An 18,080-nucleotide genomic window follows, 5' to 3' on the forward strand; every position below is an offset into this window, starting at 1 on the left:
GCTCTCCACAGTTCTCAACTTGGTTCTCAGCTTGGTTCCACCTAGTTTACTTACATTCTTTCCTAACTCTTTGCAGATAGGCCAGTTCCAATAATGGTGACTGGTCTTTCCACATTCTTAACTTGCTTCATGCCTCGGTTTGTCTATGTCTTTATAAAGAAAGCTTAAAGAATACTTTATATGTCTAAAAAGAATTCTATATACCCAGTATCTATAATTTTTCACTCTACACCCTCATATCCACCTTCTGTCATTACAGCCTCCCCCACAAAATAAAACACACAACAACGACAAAGCATAGAAGACATCTCATCATAGAACCTGTAGTATGTCAGTGTGTCCCACAGTATATCCTTCTGTCTACACATCCTCACTTGCAAATGTTCATTGCAATGAATCATTGGTCTGGTTAGAGACTTCTGGCTTCTGTGACACCATCAATATTGGATCCTCACCAGGACTCCTCCTGGTTATCATGTTGTTGTTGCCCTGTGTCATGGAGATCCTGCAGCTTTGGAACAGCAGGACTGGCCCTTTCGTGCATCATTCACAGATGATAGAGGTTTTGGATGGGCCAATTTAGAGCCCTGGATCTGATATTGAGTGCAGCTGAGCTGGTCAGCCTGCCCGTTCTTCCTTATCCCCAACACCAAGATAAGCTCTCCAACACTGCTCTGGCTAGACCAGCCAATGCGGCCATTGGCCGGAGGCAGGGTCAACTCTCCTCCACCCATCCCTCCAGATCCACCTCCACTGTCTGTCCAGTCAAGGTTTGGGGTCCCAGTGCTAGAGCCTGTCAGGGGCTGGGACAGCTCTTTTGATTTCACAGCATCAGGGCTGGCTCACCCATGCCTTCGGCATCAAGGCCTGCTCCACTGTATTGCTCAGGTGAGGTGCAGGGCCTGCTCTCATGAGTGTTGCAGCCAGTGAGAGGGGAAGGCTAGCTCTTATGCTTTCATGACCCCAGGGATAGCTCCCCTGGGTACTGCAGGTGTCAAGGCAGTGCAACACACACACACACACACCCCACTTCGTGCCAGACAAGGGGCAGGGTTTGGGACCCACTCACCTGTGCCCCCTCCACTGGGGCCAGCTCTACTGTGCTGCTCAGATGAGGTACAGGGCCAGCTCTCTTTTCAGTGCCTCTGTTGATGAGGGGCAGGGCCAGCTCACTGCTCTCATAGCCCTGGGGTCAGCTCTTCCCAACTCTCATGACCCTGGGCCAGCTCTCCCTTGCTCTGTCCTTAGGGCTGGCTCACCCACTCCAGCAATAGCATTTTTCAAAATTAAAGTCAAAAGTTAGGTTGAATGCTTAATAATATTTTGAAAATTCAGTAAGTAAATATAACTTAACTAAATTGATAGGACCATATGAAATATGCTATTAGAGAATTGAGACCATGGTTAATATAGATTTTTTAAGGTAGCTAAGTAGGTAAAATTAGATAAAAATTTCCATCAAGTTTTACTAGGCTTATCTTGCCAAAGCTGAACACTTTGTTTTATAATAATCAGGAAGTTGGCTGCTTTGGGAACAGAATGACTCTTTGTTCTGAGATCATCTGGTTTGATGGTTTAAAATAAATGAATTGGGGGAAAGATGATCAATACATATTGGCTTTTGTTCAAATAGAGAATGTGAAAAGAGGCCTTTTTCTTTTTCAGCCTTGCCTTACACCCAGATAAAACTCTGATTGCAACTGGCCAAGTTGGGAAGGAGCCATATATATGCATATGGGATTCCTATAATGTCCATACTGTGTCTATTCTTAAAGATGTCCATACACATGGAGTTGCATGCCTGGCTTTTGACTCGGATGGACAGGTGCGTATCTTTCTAATTTATGTTTTCTTTAATATGTCCTTAAATTTACCTAAAACTGTAATACAAACAGCTACCAACATTTGCTGCTTCCCCTTGGCAGCCTCCCAGAATTCCTCATTGTTGGCCCCTTTCGAGCTAATGGTGTTGGTTCATCCCTCGCAACAGGCTCCAGCTTTGGTTTTCCTGTTCCCATCTTACTATCTGGTTAAAAAGCTCTGTAAAGGAACTCGTACAGTTAGGTCTAGTAGGGTTCAGCAACCCTATCTTGTCACCCATTATTAGCATCCCACCTGGGACCTATGCTGAGCCAGGCCGCTTGCATAGACCTCACGTCCTGGTCAAACGCTGTTCTGGGTTTCGGCTGGTCACTGCATCTCCTAGGAATCCATTCAAGACTCCTTTTGATTCTACCTCGAGGTTACTCCTTATTCCTCTTTCTTTCCACCCACCAGTCTTCTTCTAATTCAAGCAGTCAGAGATTCCTGTGTGTTTATACTTTCCTTTTTAAGAACTCTAACATGTATCCCACCCTTCCCCCACTTTTAGGCCCAGCCCTTCACACTCTAAGTCAGAGCCGTGTATAATGTTATTTAAACACTGTCTGAATTAATGTCCTCATAATTCCTATTTATTTAATTATTTAACTTACTATTTCATGAATATGTATGTATGTGTATCACATTCATGCCTGGAGTTCAGAAGAAGGCATCAGCTCTCCTAGAACGAGAGTTACAGATGGCTCTGAACCACTACATAAGTGTGGGAAACAGCCTGAGGTCCTAGAGCACAGACAAGTGCTGTAGGCCACTTAGCCATCTCTCTAGCTGCTGCTGCTGCGCAGTTTCTTAGTCATTCATTCCAGCAGCTGAAAATGTCAAAGTATCTTAAAGCCAGCAAAGCTTAAAGCAGCATCGAACGAAGTACAAACACTGAGGTAAGCGTTCTCTGTTAACTGGCTTTTCTACCCACATTCTCCACATAATCAGGTAAGTCAGAGTGGACTGTGCCTTTGTAGTTACATGCCCTGAGTCGTGTTCCAATCCTCATCTGAAGTTCGCTATTTGCCTGCTTTGACATATTTTGAAAACACCATAAGGGTATGAAACATTCCCAGTCCCCACAAGTTATGTCTCCCTCCTTGGACATATAACACTGGCAGAAAGGATGCTGGTATATCTTTAAAGGGTGAATTGGACCACAGAGGGCTTCTTCCTGGCCCCAGCTGCATTCACACTTTGCTAAGCCTACAGCTTTCCTCTCCAGCCTTCCCCCTGTCCCTGCATAGTGTCCCCTCTGCTGTCTCTTTCATCCTTTGTATAGTGATTATTTTATTCAATCAGTGTTTAGCTAATATCAGTGTTAATTCTGAAAGTCAGTGCCATAGAAAAACCAATGAAATTATACCTAGACATTTACCCAAACTAAGAGCGGAAGAAAACCCCTATGTGGCAATGAGTTGGCCTGACTTGAATCATTTTAAGGTAATTAATATTGTGCCATCTTCCGCTGTTGTGAGAGAGAGAGAATTGGGACTGATATGAAAGGCTGACTGGAATGAGTTATGCACAGTGTGAGTGGCCACAGACGTAGGCTGACATGACCACTGACATGCATGTTTTCTCACTTTTTAATCTATTTTAGCAAGCATCTATACCAAATTTTGTTTTACAGTATCACAAACATCCTTGGCACTGGAAGGAACTCCAGCTCTGACCATGAGTTCTTTGTTCTTTTTACTTATCCTTTTTTCCCGTCTTGTTCATCCATTTCCTTTTGGAGTCCTGGCTATTTCTCTTGAGGTTGTATTTTGACAGGCAGGGAACTGTGTGGACTGTGTGGTTTTTAACTGTCAACTGAGAAAAGAGACCTATTAGCCATGATGGAGATCTCAGCTCGCTGATGCGTCTTTCCTTAGGCCTGCTGTATTCTCTGACAGAGTTCACTGAACTCCAATAATACTGAGGAAATGGCAAATCCATCATTACCTCATAATTGACAAAGGCAATAGAAATGCTATCCCAGGAAGCTGTGAGGCCTGTCACTATAAATGAACAAAGCAGGTTTCTTTTGTTTTGTTTTTTAAACTCAGGAGAAGTAACTGTAACTGCTAATGTTTGTTAACTGATTTTCCATTAAAAATAAGCTGAATAAAATTCACCCTCTCCAATATTCTTGTATTGATAAAAATATAAATCATGTTTTATAATTTAGTTAATTTTTAAGAGTTTGGAACTTTTTACTAGAAAAACCATTGAGTACTGTAAGCAGGGCAGTATGTCCATATGGTTGAACCTTGGAACACAAGACTGCTGAGAGGAGCCTGGACAATAGGGGTTTGGCTGATAGGGCTTCAGACAGGAACAAAGATTCTACCGGGAACTGCATGGGAGGTCATTGATGTGGTACTCTAGCAACGCATCTGGCTGCATCCACCTGAGTCCTGACCTTGAGTGAAACTGAATACTAGAGTAATGAGTAATTTGTTTGGTGGAGCAAAGTTCAAGGCAGGATAGCATTCAGGTTGTGGCGTGATTATCCCTCATCACCCTTATCCAGCTCAGTGCAAAAGAGGAACAAATGGAACAGAAAGAATTTTTAAAACACATAATTTGATGAGAAAAAGACCTTAACCAAGTTCAAAGTTGCTGCCAAGGTGTGTGCTGAAAAAAAGAGACTGAAACTTCATGAGAACCCACCGCTCTGCACAGGTCACTGAGAATGAGAACTTACTGCTCTGCACAGGACACTGAGAATGAGAACCCACCGCTCTGCACAGGACACTGAGAATGAGAACCCACCGCTTCCCACTGGACACTGAGAATGTGAACCCACCGCTCCCCACTGGACACTGAGAATGGGAACCCACTGCTCCACACTGTTCACTGAGAATGAGAACCTACTGCTCTGCACACGACACTGAGAATGAGAACCCACCACTCTGCACAGGACACTGAGAATGAGAACCCACCTTTCTGCACAGGACACTGAGAATGAGAACTCACTGTTCTGCATAGGACACTGAGAATGAGAACCCACCGCTCTGCACACGACACTGAGAATGAGAACCCACCGCTCTGCACTGGACACTGAGAATGAGAACTCACTGTTCTGCACTGGACACTGAGAATGAGAACCCACCGCTCTGCACACGACACTGAGAATGAGAACCCACCACTCTGCACACGACACTGAGAATGAGAACCCACCGCTCTGCACACGACACTGAGAACTTGCCCCATGAACTCCACAGCAAGACTCCACTCATTAAAGGCCCCAACCATGAAAATTAATTTGGAACAGTGGAGCCTGTGCCTTGAAGGAACATGGAAAATGCAAGTCTGAGCTAGTCATAAAATCTTTGATGGAGAAACACTGAGCCCAGGCATCATGTCCTGCAAGGAGGTCCTGAAAAGGCCATTGTGTGCGGCTGAAGCATCAGGTACAAAGGAGGTCCCAGAATATTGGAGATGTCACAACCATGGCACATCTGTTGAGGACAACTTCAGGCACAAAGTAGAGATGGGCCAAGAGAGAGAATGTGTGCTGCAGGTAACAGAGCTGGAGGTAGAGATACTCAAGCCTTTTAGGACTTGGATAATTCTAGCACAAGCCCCAGATATTAGATGTGAACTTCGGGACATGGTCTTTTCCCTGTTGGGTTTCAGTCCTTCCTGGTTCAGCCTTTCCCTATGGCGTTCAGTTTCTTCTCTTTGGAATGGAAGTGTTTACACTGTGCCTTTGCACATTAGAACTGTGCAACTTTAAAAAATTGTACAGGGCTTCACAGTTAAGAGACTGCTCAACTTTCTGGAGAAACTCAGCCATTATACCTATTAACAGTGTTAGACCTGTAGACAACTTTGGTGGGAATTTTCAATGCTGAACTGAATACATTTGTATAGATGGCTGTGAGCCTGTGGGACCAAGGAGAAGATTATGGCAGAAAAGTGGTTTGTTTGGGTATAAGTCGATGAGGGGTAGAGTAGTAATGGTTAATATTGTCAACTAGACACAGTTTTAGATCACTTAAGGGACGAGCCTCTGGTGTGCCTGTGAGGGAGTATCTAAATTAGGTTAATTGAGATGGAACTGTGGGTAGTGCCATTCTGTGAGCTGGTGCCCTGGACTGAGTAGAAAGGAGAGAACCAAGAATGAGCATTCTGCTTCCTGACTTTGGGTGCACTGAGACCCTCTGTGACCTGCTTCTGCCACCCCCTTCCCTGCCACGATAGACTGTATCCCTAGAACTGTGAGCCAAAACAAAGCCTCAATTCCTGAAGTTGCTTTAATCAGGTATTTCATCACAGCAACATAACGGATAGGTAATAACTCTGAAACATATTCCGTGAGCAATGTGAGCCCACATACCTCTCTATTACCACAGTCAGAATCACTGGATTTCTGTGAGTTCACCTAACTCATGTAGTTTGACAAGGTAAATGCTAATTTTGTACTCATTTCACAAATGAGAAAACTAAGATTTATGGAGGTTGATTAATTTCCCAAAGTATTTTTGTTGTACCCGATTATTTATGCATCTCTAAAGCCTCATCAGAGAAGTTTATTTTTGCAGTAGATGGTGATTAACACAGAGATCACAACTGTCCGAGACAGAAAAAATAGGAGACTGAAGATTGCTCACCCCTAAATGGAGCATATTTGATCTATTCCAGGCCTGAGCATCATTGGGGATGAGGGGCCATGAACATTGTAAGGGTCGGATGCAGTGGAATACAAGGAAATCCTCTGGACACACCAGGGCAGCTATACATGTGAACTCACAGTAGAGGTGATGGCACACACAAGACCTGTGCAAGGCCGAGCCAGACAAACCCAGGGTGGTGAGGGCAGCTGAACACAAAATTCTACCCCTTTCTATGCTCTTGGCAATTGTTAGCTGTTGGGAGAGAAAGAATAAATTTTCTCTAAGAATGTAGCCCCTGGTAAGTCAACTGTACTCTAGTAGGTGGGAACACATCCAGGAATATTTGGGCAACACAAATTAGTCTTGAGGGGTGGGGAAAATCAAAAGACACAAAGTTGGGTGAATAGGGAAGGGAGAAGTGGATATAATCAAAATACACATATGAAATTCTCAAAAGATAATAAATTATCTTACATTTCCAAGGCCTGCTATCTGGCTAATTAGAAAACAAAGATGCTGAGTTTACTTACTCTGAGCCAAGACCTCTAACATGGTTCTACCTCCTAAGAGGCGGCCTACAAGAACTCCTGCATCAGTGTTACATACACCTACCTGCCTTTGATACTTTTCATTTTGCCTGTATTAAAAGTTGAGTTTGACTGTGAGGACAAGAAACTGATTTGACCTCAAAGGATGAGTAGCATATAACATGTCCCTTTTATTAAGATTATATACCCTTATGCACTTGAGCTGTTTATGAGATTATATAAATTAAGGACAAAATCAGGCTCATTTATTGGATTTTTTTTTCTGTATGTGTTTGTCAGACTCTTCAAATTGTACAGTTTCATGAAGAAGCTTAGACTGTGGAATTCATACTTCCCTAAATCTTGCAGTAAAACATTTGAGTATGGTGGCTCACATCTATTATCTCAGCAGTCAGGTGGCTAAGGCAGGAAGATGACCGTGAATTTGAGGCCAGCCTGGCCTATACCATGAGTTCTAGGTCAGCCTGAGTTAGAGTGAGATCATATGTCAATTTTTTTTTAGACAGGATTTCACAATGTACTCTAGCCTGGCCTATGATTCACTAAGTATCCCAGGCTAGCTGTGGAGTTATAAATCCTCCACCTCAGCCTCCTGGGAGCTGAGCTTCCAGGTATGAGTCATCATTCTGATCTTTCACAGTAGAAATTTAAATGATTATTAATCCCTGCCTTCAAGCTGTGTTCTCAAGAATTTTGCTGGCCTGTCAGCAACTTTACAGACTTTGCACATTTGTATCCTGTGGTTAAGAAGGATGAATGAATGCAATATTGTAGGACTGCAGTGTCTGTGTGATCTCCTGGAGGCCATCTGCAAGGATACAGGACTGCAGTGTCCGTGTCATCTACTGGAGGCCATCTGCAGGGATACAGGACTGCAGTGTCCGTGTCATCTACTGGAGGCCGTCTGCAGGGATACAGGACTGCAGTGTCCATGTGATCTACTGGAGGCCATCTGCAGGGATACAGGACTGCAGTGTCCGTGTCATCTACTGGAGGCCATCTGCAGGGATACAGGACTGCAGTGTCTGTGTGATCTCCTGGAGGCCATCTGCAGGGATACAGGACTGCAGTGTCTGTGTGATCTCCTGGAGGCCATCTGCAGGGATACCTTTAGTGTGGGGATTAGGGTGGGTTTGGGTTCAATGCCTAGTTCCTAGTAGACAATCAGTAACTATTCATTGAAAGTAGGTGTGAATAACAGGAAATCATCTCATTACTGTCAGATATTAAATTATTCAAATTATTCTTTCTTTTGTTTTCTTTTTTCTTTTTTCCTCTCTGTTTCTTCTTTCTTTCCTTCCTTCTTTCTTTCTCCCTTCCTTCCTTTCTTCTTCTTTTTCTTTTCTTTTTCCTTTTTCCTTTTTTCCTTCAGCATTTAGCCTCTGTGGGATTGGATGCCAAAAACACAGTCTGCATTTGGGACTGGAGAAAGGGAAAGCTTCTGGCCTCGGCTACTGGCCATTCTGACCGGGTAAGATCTTTGTGGAAATGTAGAGTAACTGTCATTTTATGTCTTTAAAAGTAAATTTGCCATATATAAATTTTCTCCAATGTGTTTAGCTGATTAACATGATTTACTTAGGATTAACGGTTAACTCATTATTCATGAGCAAAGCAGATTTTCAGTGCTGGAGTTTGGCTCCTTATAAACTCAAAATAGAACAGAATTTGAAATCATAGTAGTTTGACTCCTGGAAATGGTTGTTAGAAAAATCCACAAAAATATTACTCTAAGTGTTTGTATTTGATTTGTGATTTCTTAATGCTGAGTGTAAGCCATGGTCTGCTTGTCATTACTACTGAGTTAGTGTGATCAGAAATGGCAATCCCACGCAGGCATACCTGGCGAGAGAAGGGATCACACGGGCACAGCCTATACCTACCTGGTCAGACACTAATTTCTCTGTGGACTACATAATTCAATAACCTGATTTCTTTCCTGCTTTGCTTTCCAGTTTCTTACCTTCCTTTTTTTGTATTTTTTGTAATTGTCCATCTCTAATGAGGCCTAATCAAACATCAAAGTCATCATCTTGCTTACTAAGAGTTCTGAACACTGTTTCTAATGGTGTGTTTACAAGATAAAGGAACCTCATACTGGTTGCAAGTTCCTTTCCAGAATCAAGGCTTCAGAAAACCCCAGCGTGACCATTAGTAGAACTCAAACCAAGCGTTGGAAGAGGATCAGGGCACCTTTGATCAGCTGACTCCTAACAGTAACTGCATGTGTGACACTCATAAGGAGCTTTGCAGCCTAATGATGAGGGCTCTGCTCTCAGGGATTTGAATTTTATTGAAAGTGTTTTCTGTTGCTGTGACAAAATGCCTAAGAAAATAAAAGAAGAAGGATTGATTTTGGCTCATGGTGTCAATGGTGTTGGTCCAGGCTTACTTAGCTGCTTCCTGTAGTGAAGCAGCACATTGTTGGCAAATCAGCTTGGCAGCCACAAGCCTCTCCTCTCAGAACCAGACAGGGCAAGAAACCTGGAACAAATCACATACTCTTCAGAGGCACCCTCCACATACTGACCCACTTCTGCCAACTAGCCTCTATCTCTTGATGAACTCTGCTCCAGTGAACTCATCAATAGGTAATAAGATTGGCACCCTGTGATGCAGCCACCTTTCACCAGTGATCCCACTGGGGAAGTGCTCAACAGCGAGCCTTCTGAGGTAATAGGTGTAAGCTGTAGCTACTTTGTGTGAAATGCTTAGGTTAGAAGTTATAGATGTCTCCTCTTTCGCTCCAGCCGTATCCCGTGAGGTGAGGTGAGGTGGATTGATTGACACACTAGTTTCCTGTGATCACAAAAGATGGACTTGAGACCCAGGATACAAAACCGTGATGTAACATTGGGTTCTGTTGAGAGGGAAGTATTTCATCCAAGTTATTTTGGAATTAGCTACTTGTGTTTCCGACCTAACCTGAATTAATACGTTGTTTGTCACATGTGTTTGTCACATGTGTTGACCTTGGGGAAAATAGTAGATTAAAGTTGAAAATATTTTTCATTGTTGATATCGTCTTAGAAAGACTAACACCACCCTGGCTTATGTGTAAAGTGTTTGGTCAGGTTGTGGGATTCCTAGTAAAGGAAACTTAGCTAACCTGCCTTCATACCGTGAGTCTCTGGATATAGAGGGGTAGTGCTTTGGAAAGTAAACAAACCAAAGGCTACCTTTAGAGGATGTTTTCATAACAAATAGCCAATCACACGCAGAGATGCCTAAACAGCACCAAGCAGCGTTTGCACCTCCTCTGGTTGGTCTGTACATCCTGATCGTGCATGTAGGGGCGTGCTGCTACTTTTGAGGGCCATCCACTTTGCAAAAACAGTCCTCTGCTCAATTAAATGCTGTTAAGTTTAATTTGTCTAACTGTCCTCTTTTAGTACTACTAAATGTCACATGGTATACCTGTCTGATATCAGTGACTGTGCCCCTTTGCACTGTCACACTTAATAGTTAGGGGCACGTTATTAGTTTAGTGAGAATTTGTTACTGGTGACCTAGCAATAAAGTCTGGCTCTGGGTCCAAACACTTGCCAAATTAAAATTAAAAGAGAATGGCTATATGCATGCGTGTGTGCGTGCATGCATTTGTGTGTGCATATACATGTATGTGTGTGTATACATGTATGTATGTTTGTATGTGCATGTATGTATGTATATGCATATGTGTGTGCATGTATGTGTGTGTGCATGTATGTATGTGTGCATGTATGTATGTGTGTGTGCATGCGTGCATGGGTGTGTGTGTCTGTGTGTGTGTGTATGTGTGTATGTATGTGTGTGTATGTGTGTAAAAAGGAATCTCTTTCCAGTTTTGCCCCAAACAGGAGGGAATAATTCTCACTCTACCTCCGCCTTTCACTGTAGTGCTTACAACTATGGAAAGATTAGAACAGAAGCCTAGACTTGTGCATCTCTGGGCTGTGAGATAAGTCTTTCTCACATGCCAGGAGTCAGGGCAGCTGCTTTGACTCCAACATGGTATATCTGTAGGGAGCTGGAGGTGAAAAAGACAATCTTCAAAAATATTTTTTAATGCTTAGGACTCAGTTGCAGTGTGAATCTAGAATGTTTTGAGAGAGGCTCCTTAATCAGTACCACGTAGTTTTATTCTTCATTACTGATGCCTTGGTGCCAGCAGGAATAACTGCTTTCTTATGATTAACTTCAGGAGATTATTATAGTGGCTAAAGGCTTATTTACATGTGTTTAATGGGGTTTTATATTCTTCAAAATCATTTCATCTACATTATCTTAACTGACTTCACAACAGAACCAAGGCTGTGCTGCTAGTTTTTAAAAAGATGAGATAACAGTTAGAGGTACGGAAACCAGATGCTAAAACGGACATGTGGACTAAACCTGTCTTCTTCAGAGCTCTCTCTGGAGTCCATTTATCTTCTTCCTGGGTGATAGGAAGTGATGGCTGGGTTCTTTCTCCTTTTGGCCCTGACAATTGGTCCTTCCCTCTCTTTCCTTCCTTCCTTCCTTCCTTCCTTCCTTCCTTCCTTCCTTCCTTCCTTCCTACCTTCCTTCCTTCCTTCCTCCCTCCCTCCCTCCCTCCCTCTTTCCCTCCCTCTCTCTCTCTCTCTTCCTTCTGTCCCTCCTCTTCCCTTTTCTTGTCCATCTCCTCTCTCTTTTGATTCTGTTGCTTGATAATTTCTTTCCCCCCCCAACATAATGTTTTTAATTGGGGATTTTATACAATGCCCCCAACCACTCTCACTTCCCATTCCTTTTTATCAACACTTTACAGAACGTGGCTCGTGGACCACCTGCTCAGAACATTCTGAAATCTGCTTTTAAATGCCAATAACAGAACTCATTCTATACCAGTAGCTTGGATGGGCCTTGGACATGTGTGTCGTCAACACTCACAATAGGTGACTTAGCTTTCAAGGTTGGCAAGGGGTATTTTCTGTCTTCAAAATGGAACTAGAACTCGTGGCAAACTGTCTCATAGTTCTTCATAGAGATTGAAAAATAGTGCTAACTGGTATGTTTTCAGTTCTTTGGAAATTTGAAAGTATAACAGTTTTGGGGTCGTTTTAAATTATTTAAAGGACTGGAATGATCTGGTTCTGAGTAAACAGCTTCTTTCATACTTTCTGTTACTCTCAGGGTATTGATCCACACTGAAGTGTAGCTACCCATTAAATACACTCCCAAGTTTTATAATTCTAATTTTTATTGCAAAGCTATCTCCAAAGTGTTTTATCAGCAAAAGTACCCTAATTGTCAAAAGTTTGTTTTCCACAAATGGAAATTTGTAATGGACACACCAGTTGTACTCAGAGACTAAGGTGAATTACTTGTCTGCCTGGGCTGAAGGTAAGTAACCTCGAGGGCAGAGGTCAGCCTGTCCTGATGGGTTCTTAGAGCTGGGTCCTCCATTTTCATCTCCTGCAGGCCACATTAACCAGTGTATTAGGGTAGAGTCTTTGTGATTGCATTGGTCTCTGAAGAACATTTAATTTCTTGACAGATTTTTGATATTTCCTGGGATCCATATCAGCCAAATAGAATGGTTAGCTGTGGTGTGAAGCATATAAAGGTACGGCAGCTTTTCCTTTGCGATTAAGTTCGGTATCTTGTGTTCTTGCATGAAAAAAATAGGTGTTAATACAGATGATTTTTGTATGTTTGATTTTTCCTTTTTAATTTTATGTGCTTTTGTGTTTTGGCTGCATGTGTGTCTGTGTCGGATTCCCTGGAACTGGAGTTACAAACAATTGTGAGCTGCCATGTGGTTGCTGGGACTTGAACTCTGGTCCCCTGGAAGAGCAGAGCAGTGCTCTTAACTGCTGAGCCACCTCTCCAGACCCTGTTTTATTTTTTGCTTTTTTTTTTTTTATTTTTTGAAGCAGGGTTTTTCTGTATAGCCCTGGCTGTCTTGGAACTTACTTTGTAGGCCAGGCTGGCCTGGAACTCAGAGATCCTCTCGCCTCTGCCTCCAGAGTTCTGGGATTAAAGGCGCGCACCACCACGCTCAGCAATACAGGTGTTTTAAAACATGGAATCTTAGAAATATCAGGCAACTTCTGATTAGTGCTAAATAAACCAAACTTCTTGTCCAGCTACCGCTGGACACTTCACTTGACTGTCATTGTTTTTCAATCCTGAAGCATAGCCCCTGTCTAAATTAGTCTGAATAAATAAGACAGTGAAAATGACCAATAACTTCAGGATAAAAACTAATTAGGAGGAAGAATATGCACTATATACTAAAGCATATTAGAAGTTATAATTAAAATGATATAGATAAAAAATTTTAAAGCAGCAAAGTAAACAATTTGTGACAGTTTAGTTAGACACGGTGGCATCTCTAACCAACAGTTTAGAATATGGTAGTATCTCTAATCACTAGGTATTAAAACTATTTGAATGGGGAGTGTAATATTACTTCATACCATACACGAAAGTAAATTCTAAGCCAATTAAAGTGTGAAATATTTAAGAAACCACAGGTAAATAAAAGCGTATGGTGCTTTCCTGGGTGATGTAAAAAAAAAAAAAAAAAGGCTGCTTCCATGTTGGAAAGGCATTCGTAAACCAGAGGACATTTGAACACGTGTAGTTAGATGGAGGAGATTAGGAGAGGTCACAAGGGAAAGCCTGTGAACTAGGGCAGCTGCAGGGTTTCAAAGCCTCCTCCCCACACAGACAAAAACACCCACCTAGTTCCTGTTTTATCCAGTTACAATTTTTGCAGAGGCCACCAGAGGGCAGAAGCAAACCAGACCAAGAGCTAAATAGCTGGATACATTCCATCTTTGTCTTTTCTAGAAAATTTATCAGGGAAACACCATCAGACGGTTGGAAAAAATATCTTTGCATTGTTGCAGTATGTCACACAGCCTCGACATACAGAACCTTCTATAAGGTCACCTTTTATAAAATAAAGGCCCTGGAGGACTCTTTCTCTACAAGAAATATTTAAGGAAATGTGTAACTGCTCCTAGGCTGTGGAAAGGTCCTCTTCCATATGTACATGCAGAAAGAAGCTGTAATGATAATATTGGTATACAGACATATAAATTAACATATACTATGTATTTGCTCTCCCTGGAGGAAAACCACATGAAAGGAAGAATAAAGGACAAACTAGATATTAATGTTTTCATGGAATATAAAGACAAATCTACAGCTTAGACAATATGGATAACCAATAAAAATAGGAACAGTTTTGATCATTAGATGCACGAAAATGCTAGATCTTATAGAATACAGACTTAAAAAATAATTAACTATGTTAAGATCATTATTACATTGTATCTGGTGCTGACAAAGATTCAGTGAGGGCTGATCCTAAGCTTGACTGTGGATGGATAACTTCAGTCTTTCTGACCGGAAGTTTGGCAGTATTTGATAGCTCTAAAAATGTCTACCCCCTCTAGTCCAGTAATTTCAAAATGTGGAGTTTCTCCCAAGTGACTTGTGAGGAATGTGAACTAAGAACTGATTCATTGCTGAGTAACTTCCAATAGCAAAGCCAAAATGAAGAAAACCTGAGGCTGCCCAGCTCCCCATGGTTAAATAAAGTACACAGCATTCTTATGATGCTATGTACAATCATTGTAAGTCATGGCTTAGATGGATACTTAATGATACTGGGAAATATTCAAAATGTGTTTTCCATGGGCAGTCGAGTCTTCTGTGGCTCTGACGTTTTTATTTACAGAGGAATGGTTTCATTGTGGCATTACCATGTCACTGTGCTCTGTTCTAATTCCTTCCCTCCTGCAGAGCCTTCTGCCTGCCTTGCTGGTTTTTTCCTCCCCATTCCCTTTCCTGCTCTCTTGTCACACATCAGTAAGTGCCACCACACTATTTTACCCTCCCTCCCTAACCTTTCCTCCCGCTTATGCCCACCTTCCCAGTCTCATTACCCATCAGTATACATATACAAATATAACACTTTAAATCTAGTTCCACATATGAGAGAAAATGTGTACTTTGTCTTTCTGAGTTTAGAATATACCTCTCATCTCAGCTCTTAAGGTCAGTGAACTGCCTGCCTTCCCTCCACAGACAGATGTTATTAAAAAGCACTCTTACCCTTAGCAGTAGAGGTAGAGATTGGTGAACCTGCATATTGGATTACAACCCATCAACAGTTCATCACCAACTCTGAAGAGATGTACTGGCTCATGCCCTCTCCTCACCGTTGCCCCCTAAATTTTTAAAATATATATTTGTTTAGGAAATATCACTAAACATTAAATTGTTGACTCTGGGTAAAATTAGTGGATGATGTCAAACTTTTCTCTTTTATACTTTTTAAATTATTCCAAGATAACTAGCATTGCTTACGTTTTTCCGTTTCTTGTGTATGTTCATGTTCTAGCGTGTGATTACATAATCTCCTCAAGACTTACTTTCTTACTATGGAGGCTCCTACTTCCAGAATTCACCACTGAATGGTGGAACCAGTATGGCCATAGTAATGTTTTCTTCTTTATTTCCTAAAATGGCCAAAAATGGCAGACGTAAGAATTACACACATCCTTTGGCCATCTGTGTAGACGACCTGTTACCTTCCATGGTCTATCTAATGGTTCAACTTTCTCCCAAACCCACATTTACTGGACTCTTAACTAGATGGGCGGCTTAGTGAAAGGTTTGTCCAGACTCCTGTTTCTGTCTGTGCTTATTTTACTTCAACTTTTAATCAATTTTAAGAGCAGAGACAGGAAAAAAAAACCTTAGAGTTATGTTTGCAAACACTAAGACTCCTTGCCATGTCAAACTTGTTAGTGGGTTTAGGCATTTTTCCCTAAGCAAGACACACATCTGTACCTCAGTGGAAGAAGCTGCACATGTCCACAGCCACCCCTTACTTATCCTTCTGAAAAATAAATCTAGGATAAACCAGTCTTTAAAAGATTTTTCTAAAATTGTAATTATGTGTATCTGTGTGTCTTTGTATGTGAGTACAGGTGCTTACAGAGCCTGGGTCCCCTAGAATGGGAGTGACAGGTAGTTGTGACCCTCTGGGTATGTGTGGGTGCTGGAAACCAAATTCATGTCCTCTGCATGAGCATAACATGTTCTTACCTTCCGAGCCATCTTTTTAACAAAAATTGGTTTTTATAAGTTATTTTTACTTTTAATTCTGCCTACACCTGGAGTTAATGAAGAAAGATTAAATTGGAAGTGGAGAGTAAAAGGCTGCATTTCCAGAAAACCCTTGGTAGGAAATTTCTGGAGCCAGGGTAAAATAATACCTGATTTTGTAAGTTTCATCTTTCCTCTCCTGCAGGCACAAAATATTAGGATTGCCACTGATTTTTTTTTCTTCCATACATTCTTGCCCCTTAGAGTCATCTAATCTTGCTCTCCTAGGTGAGATGTAGTTTCTTGCCGGCTATGATCCTGTTCGATTCATGTACTGGATCTTGGTTCCTATAGCTGTTCACTGGCCCCGCCTCTTGAGTATAGTCTGAGTATGTTGTTACAAAAGCCTTGTTTGTTGTTTCACACACCCTCTTTCTTAGTTGTGGTTCTCAAAGTAGTGACCAGGTTTCTCTGGTTCCTCATGTATGAACTTTACAGAATCCGCATCTTTTGAAAAGTATTTCTGCCTGCTTTCCCTCATTTGCATATGAGGCAATAGCAGAATCTGTCCTAACCTGTGCTCAAGAGTGTTTCGAGATTAAACAGCAGATGCAGACGGCATCTGGAGACTGTGAGGGCTAGGTAGTGGCACCAGAGTTACACCAGTTCATACATTAGGAACTGCATCAAGGAAAAATGCTGGACTTCTGTATAACTGTGGTGGTGTCCCTGCTGTCATCTACAAATCTTACAAGCTTTAAGCTTGCCATCTTCCACAAGATCTGTGCAAACAAAATGGAGAAGCCTGGGTGATTGTGTGCCTTTGTGAAGTATCACTTGTATTTAGAAACATATGTGAACAATTCTATAGTTTTAAAAAAAAAACCTTGTAATGCTTTGGTTAAAAAGCAATTATTTTTATTGCCACCATGATCTAACCAACTCCACCAACCAGCCTACAAAGCAGATTTTAAAATATACATACGTACTTTAAAATGGCTAGGTGATGTAGGTTATGTTAATATGAAGTTATTGCTAATGAGTTTTATGTAATACATTAATATGTACACACACACATCACATCACGTTTTCTATGTAGGGCCTTATTAAGTAGTTCTGGCTTGCCTGGAACTTGCTATGTAGACCAGGCTAGCCTCCAGTATGGAATGTTCCTTCTTCCTCTGCCTCTCAAGTTCTGAGATTACAGGCATATGCTCCAGATGTGGTTTTCTTTTTATACTTATCTATATTTTTGAACTTTTCTACAATCTATATTCATTTGACAAAAGGCCAGTTCCATTCTGTGAACACTGGGGTCATTTAAATGCCATTAAACATTAACATTTTGAAATTTTAGAGCTTTTAAAGTTAAAAGATATCATTGTGAGTTTTTCTTAGGCTTCTAGAAGTATGCAGGGTTTTTCATGGTTCTCCACTGACACAGAGAAACTATTTATGTTCAGTTCAGATAAAGTATATTCTGTAAAATTACTGAAAATACCAGTAACACTCTATTTCAGCATATATTTATTTTATTACTTCCTAGTTTTGGACACTATGTGGAAATGCCCTGACTGCAAAAAGAGGGATATTTGGCAAAACAGGAGATCTTCAGACTATCCTTTGCCTTGCATGTGCCAAAGAAGACATCACATACTCTGGTGCTTTAAATGGTGACATCTACGTCTGGAAAGGGCTCACCTTAGTCCGCACTATTCAAGGAGCACATAGTGTGAGTATCACCATATGGGGCTGTGGGATGATGTAATGAGGGGTGACGTAATACGGCATGATGTAATGAGGGGTGATGTAATACGGCATGATGTAATGAGGGGTGACGTAATACGGCATGATGTCATGTGAGGTGATGTACTGAATGGGTTAAGGCCACACATCTCCATGTTTCTGCCCCTTGCTTTACAGTTACTTCAGCAAACAGTTGTGTGCACATACACATACACATACACATACACATACACATACACATACACAT

General features: G+C 41.6%; 1 protein-coding gene across 1 annotated transcript in view; it reads left to right on the forward strand.

The window, feature by feature from the left end:
- Eml6 (EMAP like 6) overlaps positions 1 to 18,080 on the forward strand; it is a 254,969-nt gene that overhangs the window by 113,717 nt on the left and 123,172 nt on the right. The window contains exons 2-5 of the mRNA XM_028778693.1: positions 1,666 to 1,825; positions 8,391 to 8,489; positions 12,516 to 12,584; positions 17,634 to 17,819. Of these exons, the coding sequence (XP_028634526.1) occupies positions 1,666 to 1,825; positions 8,391 to 8,489; positions 12,516 to 12,584; positions 17,634 to 17,819 (514 nt within the window). The remainder of the gene's footprint in view (positions 1 to 1,665; positions 1,826 to 8,390; positions 8,490 to 12,515; positions 12,585 to 17,633; positions 17,820 to 18,080) is intronic.

Source organism: Grammomys surdaster, unplaced genomic scaffold (genome assembly GCF_004785775.1).
Source record: "Grammomys surdaster isolate TR1022 unplaced genomic scaffold, NIH_TR_1.0 67, whole genome shotgun sequence".
NCBI classification, from domain to species: Eukaryota; Metazoa; Chordata; class Mammalia; order Rodentia; family Muridae; genus Grammomys; species Grammomys surdaster.